We start from the raw sequence: 15,365 nt of genomic DNA on the forward strand, positions 1-15,365 counted from the left end.
GAGTATTAAAATCAATGAGACTGGTTAGAATAAAAGTTCAAAAAATAAAAGCAGCCATGAAGATCCAAAAAATTCTTCTCCAATTTCTTAGTTAAACAGCACCATCAACATTCTTTCAAAAATACTGGCCAACAGTCTATATTACTACTTTACATAAACTGATTCAAAAGGGACAATGTGGTTTTACATGTAATTTATATGTACTTGCTTTTAGATCAACAGTGAAGTGACCTTTACATTTTAATCCAAAAGTAAAATGCTCAAGATATTCAAGAAGGTATTATTTAAATGGACTAGTTTGACAAAAACTATATTGATAGAAACTGAACACAAGTTATTTTTGATGCTATGGTTATGGTTATTGGATTGAAAAGCTGCTTTAAGAAAAATAGGAAACATGAAGTGTGAAATAAGGAGATAGATTAAATTGAAAGTTGTACTTTGGGAGAAATGGAAGAATGATAGAAAAGATTGAGGATAAATAATTTATGGAAACTTATTGGAGGGAAAAGTTGCTGAAGTTAGACATTAATTATACAATCAAATGACAAATAATGAAATAGTGTGATAATTACAGATTGGGAAAAAATATATTTGAAATCAACAAATAGGACTAGTATATAGGTTGTTTTGAACCCCTTTAAGAATGCTTAAGGGAAATTATGGGATATGCAAAATTTCAAAGAAGCTATTTTCCTTTGGTGGAGACCGACCACATATGTTTTTATTGTTTTTGCATTAATGTGAAATATATTTTCAGATGGCATATAACACATGGGGCATGCTATGTCCAAAATAATGACATTTCTTAAAGTATTTAAAAATTGTGTATCAGAGGTAACAAATGAGGCTAGAGTAATATAGAGGTTATAAACCAGTTGGGTCTTTTATAGCTGGTTAATTCCAATGTTGATAAACAGTGGAAAACAATGTAACAGTACATAAAATGTAACTTTGATAATGACTCAGTGAAACTAATCAGTACTCTCATGAATGCGCACAAAATGACTTGACAGAGACTCAAGCTCCCAACAGGCCAGAAAGAAAGTTTAACTTCATATAATAGGGATTCAGTAAAATCTAATATGGACAATACCACACCAGGTTTAATCGGTTTACTACCAAAATGTTGGACGGCATTCATGCAAACTGATAATGGTCGGGAGGCTAATTACGAGTTCACAGAAGGCCAAAATAAAAATGGTTGACTTCACAACAGTGAATGCTAGTGTTCATTTGATGTTGTAAGGTCAACTTTCTGACTGGAGATCGCGGTACAGTGGGCATCAGGAAATGTACCAATTTCCTCACTGTGGTGTGATCTCGGAGTTTGTATATATAGTTATCAGGGTTTGTGAGGATTAGTTACCCACATAGGGGGTTGCAGGAAGGCTTGCCCTCCTGCAAAACATTAGTTGGAACTGACTGGTAGGCAAGGTATGCTGGGTAATACTGGGCAATGTCGACTTTGTTGAACAGTTGAATGTTGAACATATCTATTGTATAAGGAGAGGGAAAAGAGAAAATGCTTTAGCCAGCCATGTGGCAACCTTCCCTGGTCACACATTCCTTTTTAGTGTTATAGACCAGGTTAAGCATGATGTGAGAGGGGTATTATTTCCCTGTGGCTTGAACAACAAGAACTTATTTGGCAACTGAGAACCCATGCATACAGTCCACCAATGACATTTGTTCGTTAGCCTGTATTTTGAAATTGAAACGTTTGGTGAGATGATTATGTAGGATTTAAAATTTAGATGATTATTTTCCCATTTATTAAGCTAGATTAATCGTATTACAGTTACTTGTTGACTTTTGTATATGATTATATTTTATGCAGCACATTCAGATTAGGTATTGAAGAGCTGCTCATTTTGTTTAATATTGTTCTTATGTGCTAATTGGCATTTTTTTAGTGTAAACACATTCATGTTTTATGTTACATTGATGTTATCATGTGATTTTGACAATAGCATGTGATTAGTTTGGATCACATGATTGTTTTAAACAGGGTATTTAATAATTGGAAATGGTTGTAAGTTTGTCTGAAGAAGTTCAGTAATCTTACCTGACGAAAGCGCTTACTGTAACAGTTTATAAATAAAACAGTGGTTATTTTACTGGTGTCCTTGCCAATACTTTTTTGTTTTAAGTAGTTTTATTTGTTTTTCCATTTTATTGTTGAATAGGGATGGGTCGACATTACTGGTTTTGTTATTTTTACCTTTCTGATGTTTTTATTTTCAAGAATTTTTTTTTGATAACGTGATCACTCAACAAAATCCATTTCAGGATTTTGATAGTAAACCGGTTTAAGCACATATGTACTGCAATTGTTATTTTTAAATTAATTTTACAACTTTTATTTAATGTATAATTATTCATTTTGCAGAAGAATGAATTGAACGTTGTTCAAAATTCTGGAATCCATTTAGTTCAAAGTAAACTGATCACTTCAACAGAAAGAAAACACGAAAACTGCAGCAAGACAAAAGAAGCCTTCCTGCATGGAGGTACAGAGTACTGCAAGACAAAATGAAGTCCAAGTCAAGATTAAATTTGGTACTCAATAGAGACAGATGCTATTGCTTTACCATGTGCCATGAGCAGAAGGTAACACTAAATCTGGAAGCAGATAAGCATGGGTTGAGACTAAAAACTGAAAGTATATGGAAAATCAAGTAGACTTGGGAGACACCCAGATACACAGACAGTGCCTGAAAATATACTTTTATTTTGTGTGACCTTTGATACTATATGTTTGTAGTCCATGGGTATGATAATAAAGTACTCATGTGAATAAAGTGCAGGGAGCTTTCTAAAAATCATTGTCAAAATGTGACTTACACAATCACCAGTGGTTTTTTGAATCTTAAAAAGTTGGTATTCAAGTTAATATAGTAAATATAGTTTAGAATGCTAGGAATTCACATTCTTGACTTGAATTGTATGAAAAATAAATATCAACTGTTATGAATCAACATGTTGTATGCTTTTTATATAAAATTTTTGGCTGTACTCATGCCGTTCCCAGTAATATCTTCTCTAACATCTTTGACAAGGCCTTTGCCAGAATCAAGGTGTCCGCATTTTTGAGAGTGATGGGATTGTAATTCTTTGGTTCTGTCTTGTCTCTACCTTCTTTAGGTTATACTGCTATGTCTGCAGTCTGCACTGAATTAGTTTACAAGCTATTAGGTGATCACAGTTATGGTCAATTATAGCTTGTAATCTTACACTTTTCATACTTTGGCATCCCCTACAAGTTGCCTGCCAGGTTGTTTGCCCTGTTCTTCTCACCATTGCTAATGCACTGTCTTTGTTAGTCAGAGAGGGTAATTTTTATACTTAAATGACACATGCTCCTTAATTTGGCTTGTGTAGCCACAAGCTATCTAAAGAGATGGATGAAGCAAAATATACATCTTTTACTGCATAACAGATGACACAAACATTTTATCCTGGTGGTGTAAACCTTGGCTCTCGGTGATTGTATCTGTTGAAGTGGCACATCAACCCCCAATATGCAAAAATAGGAAAAAGGGGTTATGGAGGGCTGGATGGATCTAGATAGAGAATGGCACATCAGGTGCAGAAATGTGAGCAACACCATTACCATACCTTGATTGGCCAGGGGGTATAACCCCTGCTTGAAAATCAAGAAATATATCTGAATTAGTTGTAAGAGACCTGACAGTTACCTGGTTACAAATAAAGATAAGAGATATGACAGTAACATTATTAGAGAGAGGTTTATAAAACTCAGTATTTGCTATGTTACTGTGTATGGTATGCATTTAAGTGAAACACATACCAGCAACAACTTGTTTAATTTTAAAAGAAAGCAAAGCACACATATGGCCTGTTTTGATTACAGTGACAGCAAGCAGATGTTATCTAGTCATAGTAAGCCAGCTTTGAAAGTGATGATTAATGCAAAAGTCTGTAGCATAGTAACTTACTCGATTATTTCTCTCTGATGCAAGAGGGTCTGTCATCCACGCTCCAAATCGAGTCCCATATGTCTTAATTGTGATCGGACCTGTGATTTTCATTAGTTTTCCGCATGCTGCAATTAGAAGCACAAACATGCTCACTGTTTACACTGCACTTGCAAAAGAATTATCACACCATGTGCAAACTGATACCAAGGCATCTTGTTAGAATGACAGGTCATGGTATATTATGTTCTCAGCACTTCTAGATCAGTGTAAATGCAGAAATTAAGTACATATTTGCTAATCTGACATTGTGCTAGATTTGTTAACAAGCTCTTATCTAATGCATTCTTGGTGGCATGAATCCTATATATAAGATTATACTTACAAGATTGCTAGGTTCCCTCACTATACTGGTTAAGTGGTATCCTCAGAATTTACACCAGTTATAAATCCAGTCTATTTTTTTATGAGCATCCATAGGTTAGTACTAGGCTAACTGCCCTAATGGGCCAGTTTTAGCCTAGCCAATTACCCCATGTCAGAATCAAACCCTACACCTTGTTTTTCTAAGGTAAGCACCTTAACCATTATGCCAACCTATCCAGAAGATACATGGATACACACACACACACACACACACACACACACACACACACACACACACACACACACACACACACACACACACGCAACAACACACACACACTCCTGTGTGCCTTTACTTGTATGTTTGTTTGTGTGCATGTATCTTAACAGGCAACATCAGGTAAATGGTATACAAACTCACATATGAATACACAGCTGTCCATGTTGCAGACAAATGTCTACAAACAGTGCAACACATACAAGTCGCACACCTGTTCCTAATATATCTCTTTATCTCCATGTTCCTACGTTAATGATACTGCATTGCTGCATATGCTATATGCCCTCCTACACCAATGCTAAGCATCTTTGTTATTGTAGGTGCTCCAGTACTGATTTTTGTGTCCAGGGTCTCATGTTGCATGCATTCATTAGGATAACCATACATAAACCGATTCTGCTTGCATTCCTCCTGCAAATCTAAGCATTTACCAGCATTGGTTTTGCATTTCTCTTAGCTCAATGTGCAAACACATTGCTTAGCAGTGCACTTAGCACATTATGACATCTATAATCTTCAAACATATTAGTGATGTTCAGCCTGTGTGCCACTTCTGGTACAATGCATTCTGTCATTCTATGAATCTGCAAACTCTAGATTTTCATGATGACTTGAACATGTGATATATGCATCTATTTTTTCAAGGAACATAGGGATTGAGTAAATCCAAAAACATGATTCATCAAACTGTCTGCTCACCAAGAGACTGAATGGGTTACAAGTAAATGAAACTGAGAGGGGAAGCTACCTCCTTCCCCCAGTAGACATTTTTTCACGAAACACCAATCACTCAAAGCAATTTTGTGAAATTGTGTTCTTATCGTCTTTAGGTGACCTATTAATTTCCATGATGGGACTATCAGAAGTTAACCTCATTCTAGTATATGTGTACCTTGTTCAAAATTATGTGATTTAAGGTGTATCTGGAAGTTACACATTTTTCTCATCATGTACATTAAGCATGTAAGAGTTTGAGGGAAACTATGAATGGCATTCTTTTCATCAGAAATTTTGTATGCAAAAAGCCTGAGCGTGAGATAAAGAAACATACAGAACAATGCTTAAGGCTGGTATATACATAATTCAGCAGACACAGCAGTTATACAATTAAAATAAAGCTGGCAGCAAACAAACCAGTACATGAAACTATAGATGCCAAGAAACAAAAAAACAAGGGTAATTTAGTGACGATTGAGTAACACAAATATAAGGTAACAAAGGTAGCAGATGCATAGTAGCATGTCAGCTCAGTTTGAGAAGCAGAATACCACAGAAATAAATGAGTCTCCGTTTGTGTTGGACTGTGTGCATGTGTCTATAAGCACAATATACTGTTTAAGCAGGGTAGCATGCAAAACAATAAAACATCTGCATGATAGTCTAATGAGATAAGAAGAATAAAACAGGCTTTGAAATATGTGGCTGAACAGCTCCCCAGCAAAAAGCATTGTTGCTTTTGCAGTACTCTATCTCTTAGCGAAACATGTTCATTGCTTTCCACTAGTGCAGTCAGCAGTAAGCTGCTGTGTTAATTAAGCTGACACTGCTTCACACATTTATTTCAATACTGTTTAGTGCCTTTGTAATGCTGTTTTGGATTTTTTATTCATTCATTTGCTGAACTTAAAATGTGTAGAAAAACAATATGGGGGGAATTCAATCATTTTCTGTGTAGGCATAGTGGCACTGTGCTTACATGGAAGTAAGCAAAAGTGCGATCCAGTAAATAGAGCTGAGGGGCATGCATGCGTGTGTGAACACGGAAGTGTCTATGGCATGCAAATCACCCCATAAGCAGCTGAAATACTTGCAAATGAGGGTGGTGGAGTAATCCAGCAAGCATATAGGCAGTCCTGCAGACCCTGTGTTGGTGTCTGTAATCTAGATGGAAAAATTCCATGTAGAGGATGTAAAAATGTAATTAGAGTGCCAGAAATAGCATAGTGGACACAGATATGATCAAAAAGTATCCACTGTGTGTCCAAAAGCATATGGAAAATAATGTAAAATAACTTAATTTTTTTAATATCCTGGATATGTTTGCGTGGCATGCCACAGTGTGCAAACATGCCTTTATGGAAAAAAAATATAAGAAGAGTGCAAAAAACAGAATTTGTGAGTTTGTAACAGTAATGCATTATAGGACCCTGTGTGGAGTATGTACAATGTTACACAGCTGTGGTTGCTAATGAGGCAGGGTTTGGAACTATGTAGTTTCCAGGTTCTGTGCACAGATCCAAATGCAAATGAGCTGGGATTATAGAATAGCACAAATGGGTATCTGTGTTCACAGATCCCATCCGTGCAGGCACAGAACCATGTTGGTGTCCACAGAAGAGTAGCTGACATCAAAAGGGGGTTGTGTTCGATTGCTTGTTAGCTCATAGGAGCTCAGCGGTGCCTGTTTGCTTGCTACTCTGCTGAGCTGAGCAGGGGTGTGTGTACACTAGCTGCTAAGATGTGTTTACATGTGAGTTGTGTGTTTCATTGTGTTTGCAGGACATGCAACCATGCAGAGCATGACGTTCCATGGAGATGTGTCTATGGACTGCTAAGCTCTGTTCATCTTTGTGGTGCAGGTTTGTGCAGTGCACAGCAGTGCTCAGCAAGGAAGGCTATCATAAAAAAAATGGCTGAGAAGCCAGTGATATATTAATTACTGATGAGCCCTGTTTCACTTAAACTAGGGCCATTTAAACCCCTTAATGATGTACTTGGTACGTGGAATGCATCATAGCTAGCCAATCACACAGGCTACACCTACAGCAGAGTACTATAAAGTAAGCATACACCCTACAATCTGATTTGTCCCCTATACTCTGCACCATTGGAGTACAGACTTGTGAATTTTAACTGAGAGAATGGTAGGGGCTGCTGTAGGTCTGCTACATATGGATGTGCTAGAAGCTGAGGTCAATGCAGCTGCTGCTGCTGTCCATAGGCCTAGACTGAGAAGAGTGTTCAGGCCCAGGAAAACCTACCAGGAGCTACATGAACTGGAGATTGTGGAGCACTACAGGGTGAATAGGAACATGCTACAAGAACTCACTGAGTTTTGCTGACCTGAAATCAGACCCAGAGCCAACAGAGGGGAACCCATCCCAGTGGAAACAAAGGTATGTTTTGCCCTTAGGATACTATCTACAAGTACTTTCCACAGACAAACTGGGGAAATGATGGGGGTCTCATAGGCATCTGCTTCCAGGGTATTCCACCAGTTCCTGGATGCCTTTCTACCACTTTCCAGTGAGCACATTTATGTCCCCCATACCCCTGAAGAGAGGTCCAGCAGTATGTAAGTCTTCTACCCTGAGTTGCTGGGTGCCATAGATTGCACTCATGTACTTATCAAAGCACAACCCAATGACGAGGGTAGAATCTATGTCAACCACAAGGGGTACCACTCCATGAATGCCAGGATGTGGGTTGTGTGCAATGCCCAGGGTATTATCCAGAATGTGTGTACTGGCAGCCCTGGCAGTTATCACAACTCCCATATCTAGCACGCATCACAGCTGTACCACATGTTTGCTAGGGAGGACATTCCACATGACCATTTACTGTGGGATGCTGGCTATGCACTAGAACCATGGATGATGACACCCATCAGAAATGCACACCCATCCACTGAAGAATGCCATAATGAGGCACATGCACAAACTAGGAGCATCATAGAGCATGTGTTTGGTCTGTTGAAGTCATGGTTCTGGTGCCTCGATATATCTGGTGGAGCCCTGCAGTACTCTCCAGCCATATGTGCACAGATGCTCACAGTATGCTCCATGCTGCACAATATGATCCTGTGGAAACAGCTGCAGCAGGATCAGCAAAAGAAAGGGATATCCTGCCCCTCACCTGCCTAGGTCACCACAGCCATGCTCACAGAGGGACTCAGAAGAGGAACCCTCTGAGGTTAACCCTGTAGGCAGACGTAGACATACCGAGTATGCTCTGGCCTTAGACAAGAGACAATGCATAGCATATGCACTGACAACCTAAGGCCCTAAGTACTGACACCCTACTCTGACTTGCATACATATTAGTAAAAATTATGCCAGTCTGAACACATAACCTATACCTCACCTGGCTGTGGACTGTATGCATCAGACAGAGGTAGCCTAGAACTACAGGTCTGTCACCTGCTGCATTTGCAAGGTAAGTCAATCTCCTATAAACCACTTGTAAGGGGTACTACAATATGGTAGCATATGTATGGATCTACCATGTGTATGCATGGGAATACAGTGGACTATATATAGTGTGATACTGGGCTACTTACAGAGATCAATAGTGGGCTACTTGTACAGCTTTAACAGCCACTTGGGACAATAGGTACTCTGTTCACTAGTATGTGCCCCATGACATCCACTAGGCCTCCTGGCTGGAAACTCCACAACATTATTCAAGGGAGATGCAGGACAGTCACACAACTGTCTATGCCAGCAGAGCATGGGCTGGTCATCCCCACCCCAAACACATCAGTGTTCTTCTTCTCTGTCTGGTGGCTGGTGTGGCTCACTGGACAAGGGACAGTAGCATGGGTGATGGTGTTGATGGTTTGAATCAGGCAGCATCTAACAACTTTTGCATGTGAGGTACTCATATGGTGCTATTCCCACAGACTGTCATAACCCATCAATCTGTTACTGCAACAAAGCTGGACAAAGCCAGAGTGAATGGGGAGGATAAAGGGCCATACCTACTGACAGACATTATACATGCTCTGAGTAACCTAGCAGGTGGTTAGTATAACAGCAGGCTGCAACAGGTCAGATTAGCTGCAGGATGTAAAGGCCATCAGTGAAATGTGTCAGTAGTTACTGTTTACAGTATAGCACTGGAAAAACCACATATGTATGAGGAACAGAACAGACATATGGGGTGAAATGCCAGACATTCTGCAAAAACATGTACAGTGAGAGTATACAGACTGTCACCCTATGTGTGGTGTTACATCATGTGCCCCAGTCGCATCATACCTCTCAACCTCTTAGAGTGGGAAATCTGGCCAAAGCCATGAATAAAAGTGGGAACAAGGCCCACAAAAAGGGACAGGTTTTAAATATTTGCTCTTACAAACACGGAACACCATTCATTAGAATAACAGATCTTGCATTAGCATGAATATCCTGATGTGCATGGAGTCTGAAACTCAATTGTCTGTCATTATTTATTGACTTCAATCTTCAATGATTTGCCACTGATCTGCCATAAAAATGCAATGTTATGTAAAATGGACCAAACATATGAGGCAAAGTACTGGACAGTCTGTGAAGGTCTGTACAGTTGTGAGGTATGAGTCACATATTAAGGTCAGTAATCAGGCAGGGAATACCTTGGAAAATGTCAGGGAAGTGCAGTGCTGTGGTAACAGGTGCAGCAGCCAGTGGTCTGCAGCACACATAATCCCAGACTGGAGTACAGGTAGCGCTGGCTTGGAGTCACCTTGTAAGTACTGAAAGTCACACTGGGCATGGTCCTACACCTAGCTAACTCAGCCCAAGTCTGTCACCTCTACCACCCTAAGACCTGCTATGTGGAAATATGTCTGTACAAACATACAGCTAAGTATACATATCTGTCTCTCCCTATCCTACTCATGCTTGATGAGTGTATCTATCAGTATGTAGCACAGAAATATATGATAGCAAGATGTGTGTGTGTGTGTGTGTGTGTGTGTATATATATATATATATATATATATATAAAGTACAATGATACATAGACTCTCCACACATATCTACATAACACATTTACATAACGTACACATACAACAACATTTACGGAGACATCCTGTTATACACATTTATATAGATATGGGTGGGGATGTACGAATGTTCCCACATACCCTGGAATGCTGGGGTTATCTGTACTTACCCATCACAACAGTTGTCCAAAGGAACCAGACAAAGGCTGCAGCAGTACATAAACCACTCACCCACAGACCTCTGTGAGTGCGGACTGTCACCTTGTAGACAGACACAGTTACACAGGTGATGTAATGTACAATGGCTGCAACACATGCATTGGACAAGCCATATTGTCCCTGGCCACATGTCCACCTATCAAACTTCAAACAGCCACATATGGCCAGACTGGCAAGTGTACACATAGCAGGGATATTACCAGGTATCCCACCACTAGGACACTAGATACAATAACAGTACAAAGCAGTGTCACTATGCAGGTCATACATACTGTCTAACACAAGGCAACTTTGAGTACTCCACAAGTACTGTGCCTGCATCAACATATCCAACACACATAACCTGTAACACATGTGATAAGTATTGTGAGTTGCAGTGTGCAATCTTATATAGGTAGGGGTTCTAATCTCACACCATCAAACTCTGTGTGTGTGTGTCTGTGTGTGTGTGGGTGTGTGTGTATCAGTATATTCTCCCACAGCACTATGGATATGCCCATATGGACTATGTCCATGTAATAGTATGCATTTTTTGGCCATGTGACTGGCTAATGGCCTCTAAAGTCCATCGTCTACAAGGTCTGCTGATGTCATCCATCTTAAGAGCACTGGCTGAGAATCTAACAACAGATAAACTCAGTGGCACATGTGATAAGTACTGTAAGCTATAGTGTGTATTAATAGTAAGGTAGGAGTTCTAATCTCACATCATTTAACTGTGTGTGTGTGTATAGCAATATACCCCTGCACAGCACTATGGACATATCCACATGGGCTATCTTTATTCAATTGCATGCATTTTATGGCCCTGTGACTCGCTGCTGGCCACTACATTCCATACTCTACAAAACCTGTTGATGTCATTCACCTTAAGAGCACTGACTGACAATCTAATATGAGATAAACTTCATAGCATGCATTTTACGGCCCTGTGACTGACAGCTGGCCTCTACATTCCATCCTCTACAAAGTTTGCTGATATTATCTACCTTAAAAGCACTGGCTGACAATCTAATATAAGATAAACTCCTTGGTGGATGCAATAAATACTGCAAGCTGTAATGTGTAACAGTAGATAGGTAGGAGTTCTACTCTCATGTCATCCAACTTTTGTGTGTCTGTACATACTGCCCCTTGTGGCACTACAGACATACCCATCTGGCTTATCTTTGTGCAATGATTATGTATTTTAAAGCCCTGTAACTAGCTGCTGGCCTCAACATTGGTCTCCTTTACAAGGTATGCTGATGTCATCCACCTTAAGAGTGCTGGCTGACACTTTGATGTCAGATAAACTCTGTGGCGCTTGCAGTAAGTACTGCAAATGATAGTGCGTATAACTAGATAGGTAGGGATTCTAATCTCACAGCATCCAACTTGTGTGTGTAAATATATCCCTTTATAGCACTGGAGATATGTCTATCTGACTTATCTCTGTGCAATGGTTATGCATTTTATGGCCCTTTGACTAGCCACTGGCCCTAAATTGCCCTTATCTACATAAGCATAATTGATGTCCACCACCATCTAGATTTGTATATGCAGAATACTCAGGTGACACATATCAAAGGTAACAGAACTTGTCACAAGGTATGAAAGCATGATGACGCTGACTGTTCCCATTGTCCCTGATGTATGTTTTACACATATGCACCTAGAGAGCCATGCACATATACTGGCATACTCTGCTGATATCATATTTCTGTTGTGCTGCCTTGCCATCCTGTGCCACTATATTGCCGCCATGTGTCCACAGTTGAACTGCTCAGACTCCTGGAACAAAAGTATAAATGGGTCCTCGACATACCTATCATTCTGAAATACCACCAGTGTACCATCAGGAAACAAAGATACACACCATTTGATGTGTAGTCATGAAACATGCCAGCATACAGTGCCTGTGGTGGCCCACAACTGCCATGGCATAACACTACTGCACTACACAAACACATGTAATGTAATATAGTCGCCCTGTGCATCAGACACATTTTTGGAGGTCCCTACATCGAGGTCATGGATGGCAGGGGTGTGGCACAGGTATCATCACATGCACAGGGTGTGGTGTGGGGGTGCCAGAGGCCCAGGCTCTGCCAAACAATTGGCAGCATGTGTTTGAGTCAGGAAGGGGTGCTGGTTAGATGGGCCATGGAGAGATGCCATGTGTGTCTGTTGGTGACCTGCATCTGACAGTGGTGTTGCGGTGTGTGCATGTACACAGTCATGCCCAGTGCTAGCCCTACACACGTGTATGGTGGACAGCTGTGGACCATACATGGTAGACTGGACAGTTCACCATCTCAAACCATGAACATGGGAACTGGCTTCACCAGGAGTAATATGGGCACAACCATGCCCAAGGTCAGATGCGGAGCTAGTACCTGACAGTGACTGCTATCTGCTGGGCCTGTGTCCCCCACGGGATCACCCAGGAACCCATACTCATGGACTGCCACATTGTGGTGTGGACAACACACTTCCCTCTGTAGTGCTGGAGTTACTGCTACTACGGGAATGTGAGTGTGCATGGCCACGTGGACTCTAAGCAGATGGTGTTGCTCGCCTATGTCCACATGTCTGATGCCCAACTCCAACCAGATGTTCCATCACAGACAATGTGTGGTCAAAGACAGACACTTTCTCAGCCCACCGTCTGTCTATTACATCACTGAAATGATCCAGGGCATCACCAGTGTGGTGGTGGTAGTCATGGATGTCAGTCTGTGCTACATCCATAACCCTAAGCATTCATCTGGTGTTGTGTTCAGAACATGCCTGTGCCTCCATGATAGCTGAAAACATGTGACGAGTGACCCATGATGTGACATCTGCAACAGGAGGTGGATGGGCAGCAGTTCTCCTTCAAGCACCCCATCAATCTGCCTGTGTGGGACCTCACCAGATAGCTGGATATGACCAGTGTCTACTTTCAATGATGCCATAGTTCTCACACTGTCCTGCACTATGTCGCCACCTTCTGACTGTCCAATATCTGTGGCCTATGGTGACTGGGTACATGTGGGCATACTGACTGTATGTCAGGACAATGGTGACAGAAGAGGGATGTCAACCTCTGGGACAGATTCAGCCCCCAACAACACCATCTGTGCCTCACTATGGCCACCACCATCATCAGACTCTGATGAGACACAGACATAAGGTTGTGAGGGGGACAGACTCCAACCCCCCTGTTCACCTCTGAGAAGCAAGACAAAGCTGTACCTCACCACCTGTACTATTATGTATGGTAATCCACACAGACTCATACAGATGAGGATTCACATCTGCATGTAATGTCCACATCTTCTCATCTCTGATCCCATGTACAACACACAAACTCACAACAGCATATACAGAAAAGTCAGGCCCTTCATAACATGCACGTCACCTACATCCAGTTAACGTTGCCAGTACAATACACCTGTGAGGTATGAAATATGACAGTGTATGTAATAGAACTACACATAAAACCCAGTACACCTATCTTGAGAATGATATGCCAGCTGTAGTATCACTGCCTCAGATATGTACCATCTCCCTATTATGTTTGAACAGGCATCATGGAGTAATTGCTTCATGTATAGCAGGCTGTGAAGTGGATCATAAGTGCAAACATGTTAATATCTGTACAAATACACATCTGTCATTCCCTAGGCTATGCACTGTAGTTAACAGCTCTGGAAAGGAACATACAACTATTTTAATCTGGCTAAGCACAACAGTTGTGCTTAAGGAAAATGGCAGCTCTTAACTTTCATAGGGTATATATGATCTGTAAAACAACAGTGTCACACTTGCCACGTACAGGACCACAGACTCTGGCCAAACCTGATGGACCTATGAAAAGGTGAGGGAGAAGTATTATCAGCAACAACAAATGCTGCAGTGTTACAAAGTAATATGTGTATATATCCACATGTACAGTAGCTAATGTGATATTGGCAATATTGCTGACATTCTGCGTATGTGTGCACAAGTGTGCATAAAAGCCAAAACCCAATCCCCCATTCAGATAGACTTGACACCCATGTACTGGTAAGTAGAGCCTGCCACAATGACTGATACAGTGTTATACTGGTGAACACAGTAAGCTTACCTGGACGCTCCTCTGATGTGGACACTGTGGCACCCACCTCTGGGATGTATGGAGTGATGGAAGACTGGCAGCTGTTGGTTGATCCTAGGTTCACCAGGAATTCCTCTTTGGACCAAAGTGGTTGATTTTTCACAGGTCCTCCACCAGTGGCAGCACACTCCCTGGCAGCAGCAGCTGGCCTTTGATGTGCAGCACTGACCATATCCATGGCCCAGTGCTGGACCTGCTCATAGGTCCAGCCCTGTTGGCCAATCTGATCAGCAACCCTCACAAGGTCTGCCCACAATGCTGCCCACTATCCATTATTGTGGCAACTGCTGGAAAGCAGAATGTGATGGTGGAATCTGAGGGCATCCAGTATAACATCATTCTCCGCATATGAAAATGGTGGATATCTCCATTGGTGCATCGTTCCTGCAAGAAAACAAAAGGAGAACACATTAGATGACCAGATACGTGGATGTCCACTATGTACAGACCCTATACACCCATATTGGCCTGCAATATCGACTTCTCCCTCACATGTCATACCCCACAGCCTGGCAGCACACTACATGTGTGGCTATCACCAAGATAGTAGCAATCCTGGGTAATGTCCCTGTGTGCCGTGACAGATTCTGCTGTATGTCTCTACACCCATCACTGCATTCTATTGTGGTTTGTCCCCTATGGGCAAACCCCCACTAATATTTCATACGGCCACTGTCGGACAAATAGCAGTGTGCTATTACAACAACTTTATGGGGACAGTCGAGCAAC

The 15,365-nt window shown here is 41.2% G+C and overlaps 1 protein-coding gene across 1 annotated transcript in view; it reads right to left on the minus strand.

Annotated features, from left to right (window-relative positions):
- Positions 1 to 15,365, minus strand: part of OLFM3 (olfactomedin 3) — a 1,205,016-nt gene that overhangs the window by 10,861 nt on the left and 1,178,790 nt on the right. The window contains exon 5 of the mRNA XM_044085722.1: positions 3,963 to 4,069. Coding sequence (XP_043941657.1) covers positions 3,963 to 4,069 — 107 coding nt within the window. The remainder of the gene's footprint in view (positions 1 to 3,962; positions 4,070 to 15,365) is intronic.

This window comes from Protopterus annectens, chromosome 10.part0 (assembly GCF_019279795.1).
Source record: "Protopterus annectens isolate FY-2018-M chromosome 10.part0, PAN1.0, whole genome shotgun sequence".
NCBI classification, from domain to species: Eukaryota; Metazoa; Chordata; order Ceratodontiformes; family Protopteridae; genus Protopterus; species Protopterus annectens.